The 14,687-nt window shown below is 37.8% G+C and overlaps 1 protein-coding gene across 3 annotated transcripts in view; it reads right to left on the bottom strand.

The window, feature by feature from the left end:
* SPINK5 (serine peptidase inhibitor Kazal type 5) overlaps positions 1-14,687 on the bottom strand; it is a 74,600-nt gene that overhangs the window by 18,838 nt on the left and 41,075 nt on the right. For all 3 annotated transcript variants that reach the window (XM_054489198.1, XM_054489200.1, XM_054489199.1), the window contains exons 17-25: positions 12,899-13,026; positions 11,224-11,308; positions 8,253-8,380; positions 7,213-7,279; positions 5,663-5,790; positions 3,695-3,791; positions 1,594-1,721; positions 1,100-1,172; positions 19-146 (exon numbers count right to left, since the gene is read on the bottom strand). In XM_054489198.1, the coding sequence (XP_054345173.1) occupies positions 19-146; positions 1,100-1,172; positions 1,594-1,721; positions 3,695-3,791; positions 5,663-5,790; positions 7,213-7,279; positions 8,253-8,380; positions 11,224-11,308; positions 12,899-13,026 (962 nt within the window). The remainder of the gene's footprint in view (positions 1-18; positions 147-1,099; positions 1,173-1,593; positions 1,722-3,694; positions 3,792-5,662; positions 5,791-7,212; positions 7,280-8,252; positions 8,381-11,223; positions 11,309-12,898; positions 13,027-14,687) is intronic.

Here is a 14,687-nt window from a genome sequence, read left to right as displayed (position 1 = left end):
ATTTTGAAACATACTCACAGTTTTTCCTTACACATAGTACACTTATTGCCATGTGTCTTGCCATCTGGACCCCGGACAGGGTCACTTTCTCGAGTGCAGATAAGTTTTCCATTTTTCATTTGGCTTCTAAACTCATCACATGTATCCTGAAAAGATGGGAAGATTATATTGGAAGTGCTGTTTTTACATAGTATTTGATTGGATTTGAGAATCAGAGGATTTCTTTCCAAGAGTCCGGCAGCCATGTAACCTTGCTGTGGTAGGCAAAATAATGGCCCACAGAGAGAGACGTCTATGTTCTAATTCCTGGATCCTCCAAATATGTTGCTTTACGTGGCAAGGAGGAATTATGGTTGAATATGGAATTAAGATTGCTAATCAGTTGAATTTAAAATGGGGAAGTTACCCTGGATTATCCAAGTGGGGCCCATGTAATCGCAAAGGTTCTTACTCATGAAAGAGAGAGGCAGCGGCAGGACAGTCAGTGTGAGAATGATACAGCATAAGAAGGACTTGACTGGCCATCACTGGCTTCAGGGTGGCCACAAGCCAAGGAATACAGGTAGCTTCTAGAAGTTAGAGAAAGCAAAGAAACAGATCCTCACCTAGAGCCTCCACAAAGGAATGCAGCATTACTGACACCTTGGTTTTAGCACAATCAGAACATTTAAAACTTATGGAATCCAGAAATATAAGATAATAAATTTGTGTTATTTTAAGCATCTGCTTATAGTAACTAGTTACACTAGCAGCAAAATAATACAAAAACAAAAATAAATCCCAGTATACTTGCAAAACCTCATTTTCCCTATCTATGAAATAAGGTTAAAAGGCCATATTTGACCAGGCTGTTGAAATAATTAAATAAACTATTATTTATAAAAATGCCTTGTAAAGTGTCAGACTTAAAGACGTCCACTTGGCATTAGGTTTCTTCACTGAACAAGTTATCAGTGATAGTCACTGATAACTTGGTAACTCCTGACCTTCTAAGGGCAAGCTCTAGCTTGATCATGCTGACACCTTCTTCTATAGTTTTGATTGCCAACTGTTGACTCACAGAAAGACCATTCTTGCCAAAACCCAAATAATAACTCACCTTCCCTGATTCTGATCCAGTCCCATTTGATCTGGAGCGAGAATAATCATTTTTTCTCTCTGCTTCTTTTTCCCTGGAGGAGAAAAAAGTGAATATTCGTCTTGTTAACAAATATTGACCCTGGATTATGCAGTAAGTGTGTCCTGTGCAAATGACAAGAAGTCAGCTTTCTTCAACTGTGCTGGTCAATGATTCCAAATGGCCATGACAAAGTCTTCCTAGGATTCTGGCACAATAAAGAACAACGGTCTATCATGATAGCACTTAGAGTTCACAGAATTGTAATAGAAAATGCAATAGAAATCAGCCACTTGGTTAACTCCCCTTCCTAAGGCTCATTGTTCCTTAGAGAACGCAAGAGAAAAAAATAGAATATTTGGAAATTAACAAAAAGAATAATTTGCATGGAAGGAGCCATAGCAAATGAGAAATAGCCATTCATTCAAGAGGAATGTGACTATGTTTTAGACATGCCTGTTGAGAGAAATACTTACAATTTTGCTTTACACATGGTACATTGATTGTTGTACGATTTGCCATCAGCATCACGTACAGGATCACTCTCCCGAGTACAGCTGAGTCTTCCATTTTTCATTTGTTCCCGATACTCAGCACATTTGTCCTGAAAACAGAGAAGAATGAAGAGCCCCTGGATTACTTAGTCTACTGTATTCTTAGTAAATGTTTTTAACAAATCTGAGTAAGAGAAGTTCTTTCACCTCTCTTTATAAGAAACATAACATTGCTGGGTGTGGTGGCTCACGCCTGTAATCCCAGCACTTTGGGAGGCCAAGATGGCTGGATCATGAGGTCAGGAGTTCAAGACCAGCCTGGACAACATGGTGAAATCCTGTCTCTACTAAAAATACAAAAATTAGCTGGGCATGGTGGCGGGTGCCTGTAATCCCATCTACTTGGAAGGCTGAGGCAGGAGAATCGTTTGAACCCGGGAGGCAGAAGTTGCAGTGAGCCAAGATTGCTCCATTGCACTCCAGCCTGGGTGACAGGGTGAGACTCCATCTCAAAAAAACAAACAAACAAAAAAAAACCTAACATCTAGGTCTAGTATCTGCAGAGAAAAGGGGACCAGAATCACCCATGTTTTACTTATAAGAGATGAGTTGTCATGGCAACTAATGTTGCTTTTAAGGATCTACACAAGGAAATTATAAATATGATTGAATTTAATAGCATATGTTAAATGTCAGCAAACTACAGTTTCCCCTTGGTGCACTTGGGGGATTGGTTCCAGGATCAAAATCCATGTATACTGAAATCTGTCAGTTGGCCCTGTACAACTCACCTATACAAAAAGTTAGCCCTCCATATATGCAGGTTTCACATCCCACAAATCCTGTATTTTTTATCTAAGTTTGGTTGAAAAAAAATTAAGTACTAGTGGACCTGGGAAGTTCAAATCCATGTTGTTCAAGGGTCAATTGTATAGCCCACAGGGAAGATCTTTCCTGCTGCCTGTTCTTACACATAAAGTTTTACTGAAACACATCCTCACTCATTTATTCAGATATTTTTTTTTTTTGCTTCTTTCCCACAACAGTGGCAGAGTAAAATAGTTGCAGCAGACATCATATGACCCACAAGGCCCACATTGCTTAAAATATTTAGCTGGACTTATACAGAAAAAAATGTACAGGTCTCTAGTGCAGATAGAAGAGAGAGAAAAATGCTGGAGGAAAACCCAAAGTTACGCAAAATGTCAAGGAAGGTAGGTTTGACCAAGTTATGAACAAGACACACAAAATGTCTATCAGACAATTCTAATCAACAGGGCTACTCCTTAAAAGGGAGAACTCAGCCTCCTAAAGCAAAAAAGATGGGAAAAAACAGAACAGCCAGAGTTTATCAAAGGTAAATATTGGGCCTTTGTCAGATTTGGAAGTGAAGACATGGTTTTGATATTCCAAGGTTGTAAAAAGATAAATAAGGTGACTGCAATTTTATGAAACTGTGTTCAGAGACCCAAGGGGTGACCTTATGTGCAACATTGCCATGCTGACACTTAAAAATGCCTCAAGAAACATGCTAAACCTTTGCCTAAATTATTTTCTTTTATCCCTGGAAGAGTACTGCTAAATCAGGGAAAGTAGAATTCAGTGAGAGGAAGTAATTTACTCAATGTCTCACAAGTCCAGGTAGTAGGGGCAGAATCATACCCCAATCTGACTCCAAAGCCTGTGCTCTTTTGTCCTATCATGCTGCCTTGGATCAACAGAAAAGCCACCTCAAAAAAGTGGCTCTGTCCAAGGCAAGAAAGAATAATGAAAGAAAATGAAGAGCATGTGATGCTGATGAGAACGATTATTGATATGAGGTCTAGATTACCGTAAAGAGGGCTCAGGAGACTGGGATAAGGTCATTACATATTGTTAATTATTTTGAGGTGTAAAGAAATCCAAATGAACCCTGGAGCAGTGAAAATGTGCTGATAGCTTACCCTGCAACCTTAAGGAGAAACTTCTCTGTTCTCCCAAGGACTCAGCACTGCCTTTACCATAGACGATACATGCTATGTCATAGTCCTATTGTCAAGGAGCTGAGCCTGCCCCAGTTATTGAAATTAGAGGTTGCTCTCACCTTAGTGTTTCCTCCTCCACCACCGCTGGAACCATGTCCTACAGCATTTCTCTGATCTTCCTCTTCTTTCCTCTTTCTTTCCTCATCTTCTTTCTGGCTGGAAATTAGAAAGTGGGAGGTAGGGAACAATAGATTACAGAGAGTGGTGTGCATTTCTTTGAGTTTCTCATTATATGAACAAATCACTATGTACAGAATTATCGAGCATTGAGTTAACATCTACTATGCTGCAGGCCTTCTCTAAAAATAAAAATATAAATTATATGGAGTCCTTTGCCAGGAAGGGGTCTCATTAAAATAAAAGAACACCACATATATATCACCATAAACAAGACAAGGTGAGTAAAGCTGGGTGTGTTGGCTCACACCTGTAATCTCAGCACTCTGGAAGGCTGAGGTGAGTGGATCCCTGAGGTCAGGAGTTCGAGACCAGTCTGGCCAACATGGTGAAACCCTGTCTCTACTAAAAATACAAGAATTAGCTGGGCGTGGTGGTACATGCCTGTAACCCCAGCTACTAGGGAGGCTGGGGCAGGAGAATCACTTGAATCCAGGAGGCGGAAGTTGCAGTGAGCCGGGATCGCACCACTGCACTTCAGTGTGGATGACAGAGTGAGATTCCATAAGAAAAAAAAAGACAAGGTGAGTAATTAACTAACACTTCATAAATGTTCACTGGGGATCTCCAGATGTGTTTATCACAATACCTAATGTTCAAGAGGCCCCAAAATCATTATCTTCTCTACCAAATGTATTCTTTCTCCTGGATTTTCTACCTTTCACAAAAAAACAAACGCAAAACTGTGGAATCATCTCTAATTGCTTACTGTCCTTCAGCTTGCATAGCTGTCGCCACATGACATTGACTTCACCTTCACAGCATCCCCCACCTTGATCCACTCGCCTTCTAGCCTACCTCCTTGCTCTGAGTAGCTGCCTCTTCCTGGGTTATTTATTGCAGCTCCTCCCTCTACATGAGTAGCAATTTTAAGTTTAGTACTTTCTTTCTCTTTTTCTCCTGTTTACTGCTAACAAATGAATCTTCCTAAAGGAACAATATTTATGCCACTTACTGTCCTATCTGAACAATTTTTGCAGCTTCTCATTACATGTAGAATTGACCTCAAAACCTTTGGTGTGCATTCAAGGTTGATAAAGTTGGTAAGTTCTGACTAAACTAAATGACTTGCTTTTTTCCTAATTTTAGATCCTTACTCTTGCTGTTCCCCTCTTCTCCTCTCATTACTTTCTATCATGTCCACATTTTATCCAAATTATAAGGTCTAGTTTTATCCCACCATAAAACTTTCTATTAACTGTCCCTTTCTTGAAGTACCGTAACATACTACAGACAAAGTTTTCATTCAACAGTTCCTCCTTTGTATTATATTATCTTATGTCCGTGACTAATCTCAGTGGACTATATGATTTGTGAGAAGATTATCTATTTCATTCACTTTTGTATAATCATTATACACGTTATACACATTGTACATTGTAGATGTTTGGTAAATGCTATTGAATGACTTGAATATTCTAGGTGTACTTCCAAACTTTGTATAAAGACCTACTTTTAATTTTTTGAAAATGTGTTATTTTCAACAATGTAGGTAAGGGCTTTGACATTAAAATCTGTGTGTTTTCTTTCCAACGTGAATTGCGAGATAATCCAGAGAAAGGATCCACTTGATAGCAAATAACTTAAGAATTTTATCAAGGAAGTGTGATCTACTGGCAGGGTCTACCCCAGAACTAACAGAGAATGTAATAGCTTAGCTGTATATTTTTTATTTCTAGAACTGTGCATCTTGGCCATTATAAAGAAAAGATTTATTTCAAATGCTTTACAGATAACCTTCTGTTTCTATTACATGTAAGGAAAGGACAAACACAATACATATGATTTGCCTGGCTCATTGCTTCCCCAATTCCACCATCCCACAGTAGCAGTTTTCTTTGTGCACTCACAAGACTGCCTTACACATGGCACACTTGTTGCCATGGGTCTTGCCATCTGGGCCACGCACAGGATCATTTTCTCTTGTGCAGAAAAGTTTTCCATTTTGCAAAAGACTCCGAAATTCATCACATGTCTCCTAAAAGGAAAAGAAAAGGAGAAAGCTTGAGTATCTTCTGGGAAATTAGTTTATTGGGTTCCTACTAAGTGCTTTATGGAAAAAAAAAAAAGAGAAAATGACCTGAGAACTTTTTTTTCTGGCAATTATAGTGTTCAATTTCTATTAAACACAAAGGACTTAAGAAGGTGGCTCTATTTCTTTTTCCTTGATAGCCCCAAAATCCAGACTAAACCTGCAACCATACACAAGACTCTCAATAAACTTAGTTCTCTGATGACTGGGCACACTCCTTGTTTAGGGTTACATGAGAAATTGAGACAGAATAAGCAATCACTTATGATCAAAGAGTTAATTACAAATGGCAATTACAATTGATTTTGTATTTTATTCTGAATTCTTTAGTTCAAGTTGAAATTCAGTGAGGATGAAAGAGGGAATTTTTCTCCTAGCTCAGCTTAAAGGTTCATTGCCAGATCCCCTAACTAGTTATATTTAGCAAAAGAAAAATAATATGAGAGGAGAGTTTGTCTGTAGTAGTAATGTGAAATCAGAAATTAGCTCATACTGAAGAATTTTCTCTTCTAGATGTTGAAGAGTTAATCTATTTTTCATATGAACTGCTATTATTTTTAAATTTAGAATTACAACTGTGCAATACAACTGTAAACAAGCCAAACATACAGAATTCCAGGGCGATACTTCTTTAGAGGTTATTTTTAATATCAATAGTCTTTGATGGGGGCAGGGAATTGACCACAACCTGGAATAAACTACTTGGAGCCATCCTTTTTGAATCCAAGAAAACATTATTTGGGGATGCTAATTTTTAATCTTTTTCCTAAATGCTGGCACCAAAATGTAACCACAGGTAAAGCAAGGAACACATGTGTTCCCCAAATGTGGTAATCCAAAAACAAATAGTGTACTAGAAAGAAGGCTGGCTTTGGTATCAGGAAGTCTAGGATTGAATTCTATTGTTCCAGAACTTTGAAATATGAAGATATTGGTACTGATACTCATACTCCCACTAACTTTATATGCAAGTTCTTCTTTTTCTCTGAATTTTAAATGTTAATATTAATATATGGGAACAGAATAAATCAGGGGTTTGCAAACTGTGACCTGTGAGCAACATCTGGCCAGCCATTTGTTTTTATAAATAAAATTGTATTGGAGTCAGCCATGCCCATATGTTTGTATACAGTCTAGGGCTGTTTTAGAGTCACAACAGCCAAGTTGAGTAGTTGTGACAGAGATTATATGGCCACAAAAACAGAAATATCTGCTATCTGTTCTGTTAAGAAAAAGTTTCTCAATCCCTGGACTAAATGATTCCCTAGTTCCCTCACAACTGGGGTTTGAGTAATTCCATAGTTATTTTTACAGAGATACTGCAAAACCTCATCCTTTCATTGCAGTATAAACATTCAGGATTACTACCTTTTCAGCTTCTCTTTTGACTTTTGCTCTGGGTTCAGCTCTTTCTTTTTCTTTTGCTTCTTGCTGGCTATAAGAAAAGGGAGGACAAAACAGTCATTCCTAGCACCCAATACACACTACCCTAAAGGAGAAATGTCTCTACATAAAAATGGTCCATTACTTCTATACCTCCACCAACTTAGCTTTGGAGTGGAAAGGTAAACACACACCTCTCTATATCATTGTTCTTGTCCTTTTGTTTGTTTGTTTGTTTGTTTGTTTTTTGAGATGGAGTCTCGCTCTGTCACCAGGCTGGAGTGCAGTGACGCAATCTTGGCTCACTGAAACCTCCTTCTCCTGGGTTCAAGCAATTCTCCTGCCTCAGCCTCCCAAGTAGCTGGGACTACACGTGTGCACCACCATGCCCAGCTAATTTTTATATTTTTAGTAAAGATGGGGTTTCACCATGTTGGCCAGGGTGGTCTTGATCTCTTGACCTCGTGATCTGCCCGCCTCAGCCTCCCAAAGTGCTGGAATTAAAGGCGTGAGCCACCACACCCAGCCGTTCTTGTTCTTAATGTTGTTTAAAGAATAAGACATACATGCCATAGCAAACCAGTAAAGAAACTTCTATGACTATATCTCTTTTGAAAAATAAAGATGTTGTTCTTCTCCCCAGAAATAATCTAAGATATCAATTAGATGTTAACTCATTTTCAATTTATTAGCACCTAATGATTACACCTTTGGATTATTTGACAGTGACTTATGCTTGCAGAGAACAGAAGTCCTAGTCCTTTTATGCCATTAACTCCAGAGTAATTTTGCTCTTAGCACATGGTCCTTTCTTGATGGTGATTCAAGTACCTCTCAGACTATTGAAGAACACCAGAAATAAAGGGGCTGAGTATATGGCTTTATAATAGTAAATTTCCAAACTCAGTGCAAAGACAGCCTTTATTATCTACCTCCTGGAGAAAACTTCCAATGTCACCCCTCTTGCCCACCCGATGCTGATCTTCTCCCACACTCAGTAGCAGCAGTGGCTGCTGCCCACTCACAAGAAGGCTTCACACATGGAGCAGGTGTTGCCGTGGATTTTCCCATCTAGACCCTCAATAGGATCATTCTCTCTGGTACAGGGGAGTCGTCCATTCCTCACATAATGACGATATTCACTGCACAGCTCCTGCCAAATGAAGCAGGTTTTAAGAATCCAATAACTAAACACTAGAAATCTTCCTCCACATTACCTCTTTAAAAACTAAAACATAATGATTGCATGGAAAAGGTGATGTTGAAGGTTGATAGTAACCAAAATGCTTTTCAGAGAACTAGGTCACACATTTGGAACATGGATTGCTGTTATTTATCTCATTAGAAAACCTTCAGGTCACATATTATTCTGCACTAGGCACTGTGAAAGATACAGAGAAGAATAACGTATGGCCTCTTAAATTGGTAAAGGAATTTGTAGTATACAGAATAATACCGTTCCACCAAATACGTCTAAGTCTTAATACTTGAGACCTGAGAATATGCTACCTTACATGGCAAAAAGGGTTTTTCAGATATAATTAAGTTAATAACCTTGAAATGAAGAGATTATCCTGTATTGCCATAATGGGCTCAATGTAAGGCTCAATCACAAGGATCAGTCCTTAAAACTGCAAGAGCGAGATGGAAGACAGAGTGAGAGAGAGATGTAACCACAGAAGAACAGTCAGAGAGATATAACATTGCTGGCTTTGTAGATAGAGAAGGGGGTCCAAGAACCAAGGAACATGGACGGCCTCTAGATCTGGAGAAAAAGAGTTGGCTTGTCCCCTGCAGACTCCAGAAAAGTAATACAGCTCTGCCAACCCTTTGATTTTAGCCCAGTGAGATCCTTTTTAGCCTTCTAACCTACGAAATAAGATAAGAAGTTTATGTTATTGTTGTTGTTTTCATTGTTTTTTAGTTTTATTTTGTTTTATTTTACTTTAAGTTCTGGGACATGTTCAGAGCATGCAGGTTTGTTACATAGGTATACATGTGCCATGGTGGTTTGCTGCACCTATCAACCCGTCATCTAGGTTTTTAGCCCCCTCAGGCATTAGATATTTATCCTAATGTTCTCCCTCCCCTTTCCCCCAGTCCCCAAACAGGCCCCAGTGTGTGACGTTCCCCTCCCTGTGTCCATGTGTTCTCATAAGTGGGAGTTGAACAATGAGAAGTTTATGTTGTTTTAAGCCACTAAAGTGTGCTAATTTGTTATCGCAACCATGGAAAACTAGTATAGAGTTTTTAATTTCTTTGAAGAAAACACATAGAGGCAACTATAAGTTATAATAAAATGAATAATATAACTGAAATATTTTTTAAATTGTTGGCATAACAAGTAATAGAGTTATTAAGTATATTGCACAAATGGGAAAATCTTTAAGGAGCAGTTAACACACAGTCTGAGCCATGAAAAGTGGCCAGAATTTTGGTAGACAAGAGGGATATTCTGACTGTGAGTAATGGCATATAGAAGGTAAAGTTCATTGTATGTTGAAGAATTGGTGAACTCTCCAGTGTGGAACACCCCAGTGGACAATGAGATTAGACCAATAATGACATTAACAACAATAAATATAATATTACAGAGTGACTACTTAAGATATGTGTGACACTGTGCTGTTATACATTAATAAGTTTCTTGGGACTTCATAAAAATAATATACATAATAATAATGTCCTTATCTTATAAGTGAGAAAGCTAATATACGAAGATGTTAACTGTAGGACCTTACTGGTAGGGAAATGAAGCAAGAATTTGAACCCTGACCGTCTGAGCCTAGAGTCTGGTTTTTTAACCACATTGTTTTTGTGACCACATGATAGAAAGCCATGAATCAATGCTTGGGATGTCCAAGAAACCAAAAGGGGCAGTATAACCGGTGCATGGAGAACAATGTAGAATAATAGGAAATGTGACCTATGAAAAGTGGCAGGGATCAGACCATGTATGGCACTTCCAGACACTACATGTGTCTTGATTTTTACTTTGAGTGAGATGAGAAGCCACTGGGTAGCATGACCTGCCTTATGGTTTTAAATAATTACTTTGGCTTAAGAGTTGAGAGTAGATTATAGAGAGCAAAGGTAAGAGCAGTAGAAATGAGCTCTTCTAAATCACAAAAGGACAAAAGAAAAGAATAATGAGGACCTAAGGCATAGTCTGCAGGAATAATACAAATGGCAGAAGCGTGTAAAATCTAAAGTGCATCATGGCCTTAAAGCCAGAACTTTTGGTTCAATTCTTGGTTCTCAAGTTACTAACTACATATAATTATAATTATATATGATATTATTTGTATCATATAATGTTTATGTTAATATATAGTAAATAATATATCAGTATATAATTGTATTATATGTAACTAATTAAATATATTTCTTAACTTCTTAGGTCAGCTTCCAAGTCCTCTTCTATAAAATACAGATAATAATATGTCCCTTCAATGGCTACTACAAATATCAGTCATAAAACTTTATGCCATGATGCATACAGTAGCAAAGAATGTACAATTATCATTGTTATCACTATCATGTGAGATGTTAAAGAATGCAAACTCAAGACTCAGAGATGCTTTTATCTCCTCAAAATCTCACAGATAATTAAGTGGGATCCCTAGTTGTTGCTGTTTTTAAGGTAAATATTCATATTCAAAAGTGTACTTGAGAAAAATCTGAACATCTATCTCTATTAGTCTGCATTCAGACAGTAAGATAACAATCTATATATACTTCTTTCTTAGGTAATATCATTGACACAATAGGGGAGAAAATGGTGATTGATCTCTCTACTGCACAAGCAATTAATAGATTTAGTGTGAATAAATTGAATAAAGAAAGGGGAGTACTCTTGTATATGGGGAGCCAAACACATTTTCCCAGTTTGCAAAGAAACTAAGAATACTGGAATGAGGAGGAGGGAATAGGAGCCCTCCCTAGGGAGAGTGATCATTGAATATTTATGTGGATCTGATGATCTCAAACAACTACCTGAACTGCTTCTCTCTTAACTTTTTCAGCCTCAACTTTCCCTTTTTCTTCTTTATTATTTTTCTTCTCTTCTTCTTCAAGTTTGCTGTAATAGAAAAAGAAGATACAGGCTGAATATGATTCCCTACTCTTTTTGGTAGTACATTTTTAAAAGGAATGAGGATCTTCCAAACCAATAGTCAGATTCAGTCTTCAATACAAATTTATCTAGTCTGAGAGGTGCTTTTGCTTTGACCAATAGTACAGATAAATTTAGCTGTTTACATTCCCCCTCTAAAGAAGAATAATTATAAAACAAGCACGCATCTTTATCAGTCTGTGGCCCTCAGGTGATCTTATTTTTTGTAGGTCGCTAATTTTAATTAACATTCTGAATAAAGCTACAATTGTCTTGATTTTATTTTACTGGTTAAACTTTTCCTCTCCAAGTAACTACCACATCCATGATAAAAGCAAAGGGTGATGCTAAGTCAGATGATGGGCTCAAAATCATAATAAACCATGCTTTACTTTAAACTAAAAATTTTAAATATTATTTCAATGGAGCTAATATTGAAGTTGAAATTCAAGGTTTGGATTGCAGTAGTGATTTAAGTCCAATTAGATTCAACTGCTAATCTTTGGGGGTCGAACACAAACCTAATATTCTGGTATTCTTGCCATTTTCTACTGACATATAGCATGTTAATGCTGGAAAATCCTTAGCATTTACTACATTTAGTCATTACCACAACACCAGCAAATTGAATGGGTGAGAGAAAAACCCTGGCTTCTTGAATTTCAGGCTACTTTTCTTCTAGTGCTCTACTCTGTCAACCTCTCCTTTTAGGGAATTGTAGGCATCCACTTAAGGTTGGATCAAGACGTGAAAGTTAGGAGACATTAACTTTGCACCTCAGCAGGTATTATTTAAATAAGTGTTTTTCTCAGCATTTATTTTAGGATTAAGTTCAGGAACAGATTAAGAGCCTAAAAAGGAGGAGAATTAGAAGTGATAATAATTAACTTCTATATTGTCCCACACGATGGAGCTGTGGTCACAGGCTTACCTACACCACTCAGCAAAACAAAGGCCTTAGAAGGCCGTGAACCTGACTTAACAAGGAGACATTTTAGTAAACATTTAGGGCATGAGCCTGTTTCCTAAAGGTTTTACTCCACACTAAATCACTTACGAATGTTTGCATTACACAGTAATGTCCTTGAAAGGATAAATAACAATCCTCCCTATTCCATTTATTGTTCAGGCTATTTTAATAGTCTTTATGTACTGACCCCACAGACCTCCATCCAGCTGGCTTCTCCTTAGCTCCTATCTGAATAGACTAACAAATCATAAAATGTCAGGAGTGGGAAAGACATCAAAAAGATCATCCAATCCAAATCATGAAATTTCTGCTCTCGCTTTTTTTACAAATGAAGATTATCAAGTGTTAAAAAAAAAGCATTAAATTGAGCCTTTTCCCTTGACTTAATTGAAAAATAGAAGGATAATTGAATAAATAATAGTATTGTCACTATATGAGTCAATATTACTTAATGTCTTATCCATCTGCTTGTAAACCTTTCTAACATATAACTCACAGTCTATACTCTACACATGCATGAAGGATCTGAGACTCAGGGGCGATCATGGATGAAGAAATTCAGTGGGAGAGATGGGGTGGACACTCACAACACACTGGCACACATGGCACACTTGTTTCCATGCATTTTGCCATCTGGGCCACGGACAGGATTATGCTCCCTGGTGCATATAAGTGTTCCATTCCTCACTTGGTCCCGAAATTCACTGCAGATTTCCTAGGTAATGAAGAAAATATTTTCTCAGAGTAGTTTTCTATCCTTCCTGCATCTTTTCCTATTATGAGGAATACATAACGTAGAGTAAAAAGTAAAAAGAAAAGTGATAACACATAGTAGTAAATCAGTAAGTATTTACAAAGCTTCCAACATCAACTCAGAATTGTCCTGTCATTATAGCAGATCTGAAAATATTTATCATCAAAAACATACGTGTGTGTTGTGTTGCACACCATGGTCTATAAAAGCTAGGAAAGATCAGAGGTGGGAAGATTCCATAGTCAGGCTTAGATGAGAAGCCTTCCTGGAGGAAATGAGAATATTGCTTACCTGTGATTTGTCTTTAGGGGTCTGAGAAAGAAGAGAAAAAACATGCTTAACCTAAGAAATAAATATATGTTTTGTCCAGGTATGGTGGCTCACACCTGTAATTCCAACACTTTAGGAGGCCACCGCAAGAGTGCTTGAGCCCAGGAGTTCAAGACAAGCCTGGACACAATAGCAAAACTCTGTGTCTACAGAAAAATTCAAAATAAAAAAATAAAATAAATTGCCAGGCATGGTGGTGTGTGCCTATAGTCCCAGCTACTTGGGAGGCTTAGGTGGGAGGACCACTTCAGCCCAGGAGTTCGAAGTTGTAGTGAGCTTTTGATCGCACCACTACACTACAGCCTGGGCAACAAAGTAAGACCTGACTCAGAAATAAATAAATAAATAAATAAATTTAAAAAGACATATCTTTATAAATAGAGAAGAGAATAAGTCTGATCCCTGGAGAAACTAACATATTTCTGGGAGTAAATTGATTTTAAAAAATTAAATACTAGGAATGGGAGATGTGGATTTGAAGCAAGGGGATAACAATAGGACTGGAGAGAAGGAGGAATATGTTAATACCACTGGAAATATCTAAGAGGATTTGGCAGCTGATCAAACATAATGGATGAAAACACATTTTCAATTCTAAATGATCAATGAAAAGATAGTTTCACCTAGTAGAAACACTTATTTTAAAAAAAAAAGGTCAGTAGGAAGGTAAATTTTAAACTGTGTCAACTTTTCCCCAAGTAATGATGAGGTTTGTACTGTGGCTACTGTTAAGAAATAGAATGAACAGGCTGGGTGCAGTGGCTCACACCTGTAATCCCAGCACTTTGGGAGGCCAAGGTGAGTGAATCACTTGAGGTCAGGAGTTTGAGACCAGTCTGGTCAACATGGTAAAACCCCATTTCTACTAAAAATAAAAAAACAAAAATTAGCTGGGCATTGTGGCACATGCCTGTAATCCCAGCTACTAGAGAGGCTGAGGCAGGAGAATCACTTGAACCCGGGAGGCAGAGGTTGCAGTGAGCCGAGATCTGCGCCACTGCACTCTAGCCTGGGCAACAGAGCGAGACTCCATCTCAAAAAAACAAAGAAAGAAAGATAAATCTTGTATGTAGCTATTATATGAGAATAATTCAACATCTCCACACAGATAAATTTAACTCTGCTATGTATAAAATTATAAAAGCATGGAGAGTGGACTAAAAATAACTGGAAAGTCAGAGGCCCTACTTAATAATCTTAATTGGGTGCAAGAAAACCACCACTTGCTCCATAGCTGGGTGGTAACAAAGCTCAAATATGATAATATATGTGCTTTCATTTTGTAAATTGGA

The sequence above is a fragment of the Pongo pygmaeus genome, chromosome 4 (assembly GCF_028885625.2).
Source record: "Pongo pygmaeus isolate AG05252 chromosome 4, NHGRI_mPonPyg2-v2.0_pri, whole genome shotgun sequence".
NCBI classification, from domain to species: Eukaryota; Metazoa; Chordata; class Mammalia; order Primates; family Hominidae; genus Pongo; species Pongo pygmaeus.
The sequence above is the reverse complement of the archived record's forward strand: the minus strand, read 5'-3'. Positions and strand labels throughout refer to the sequence as shown.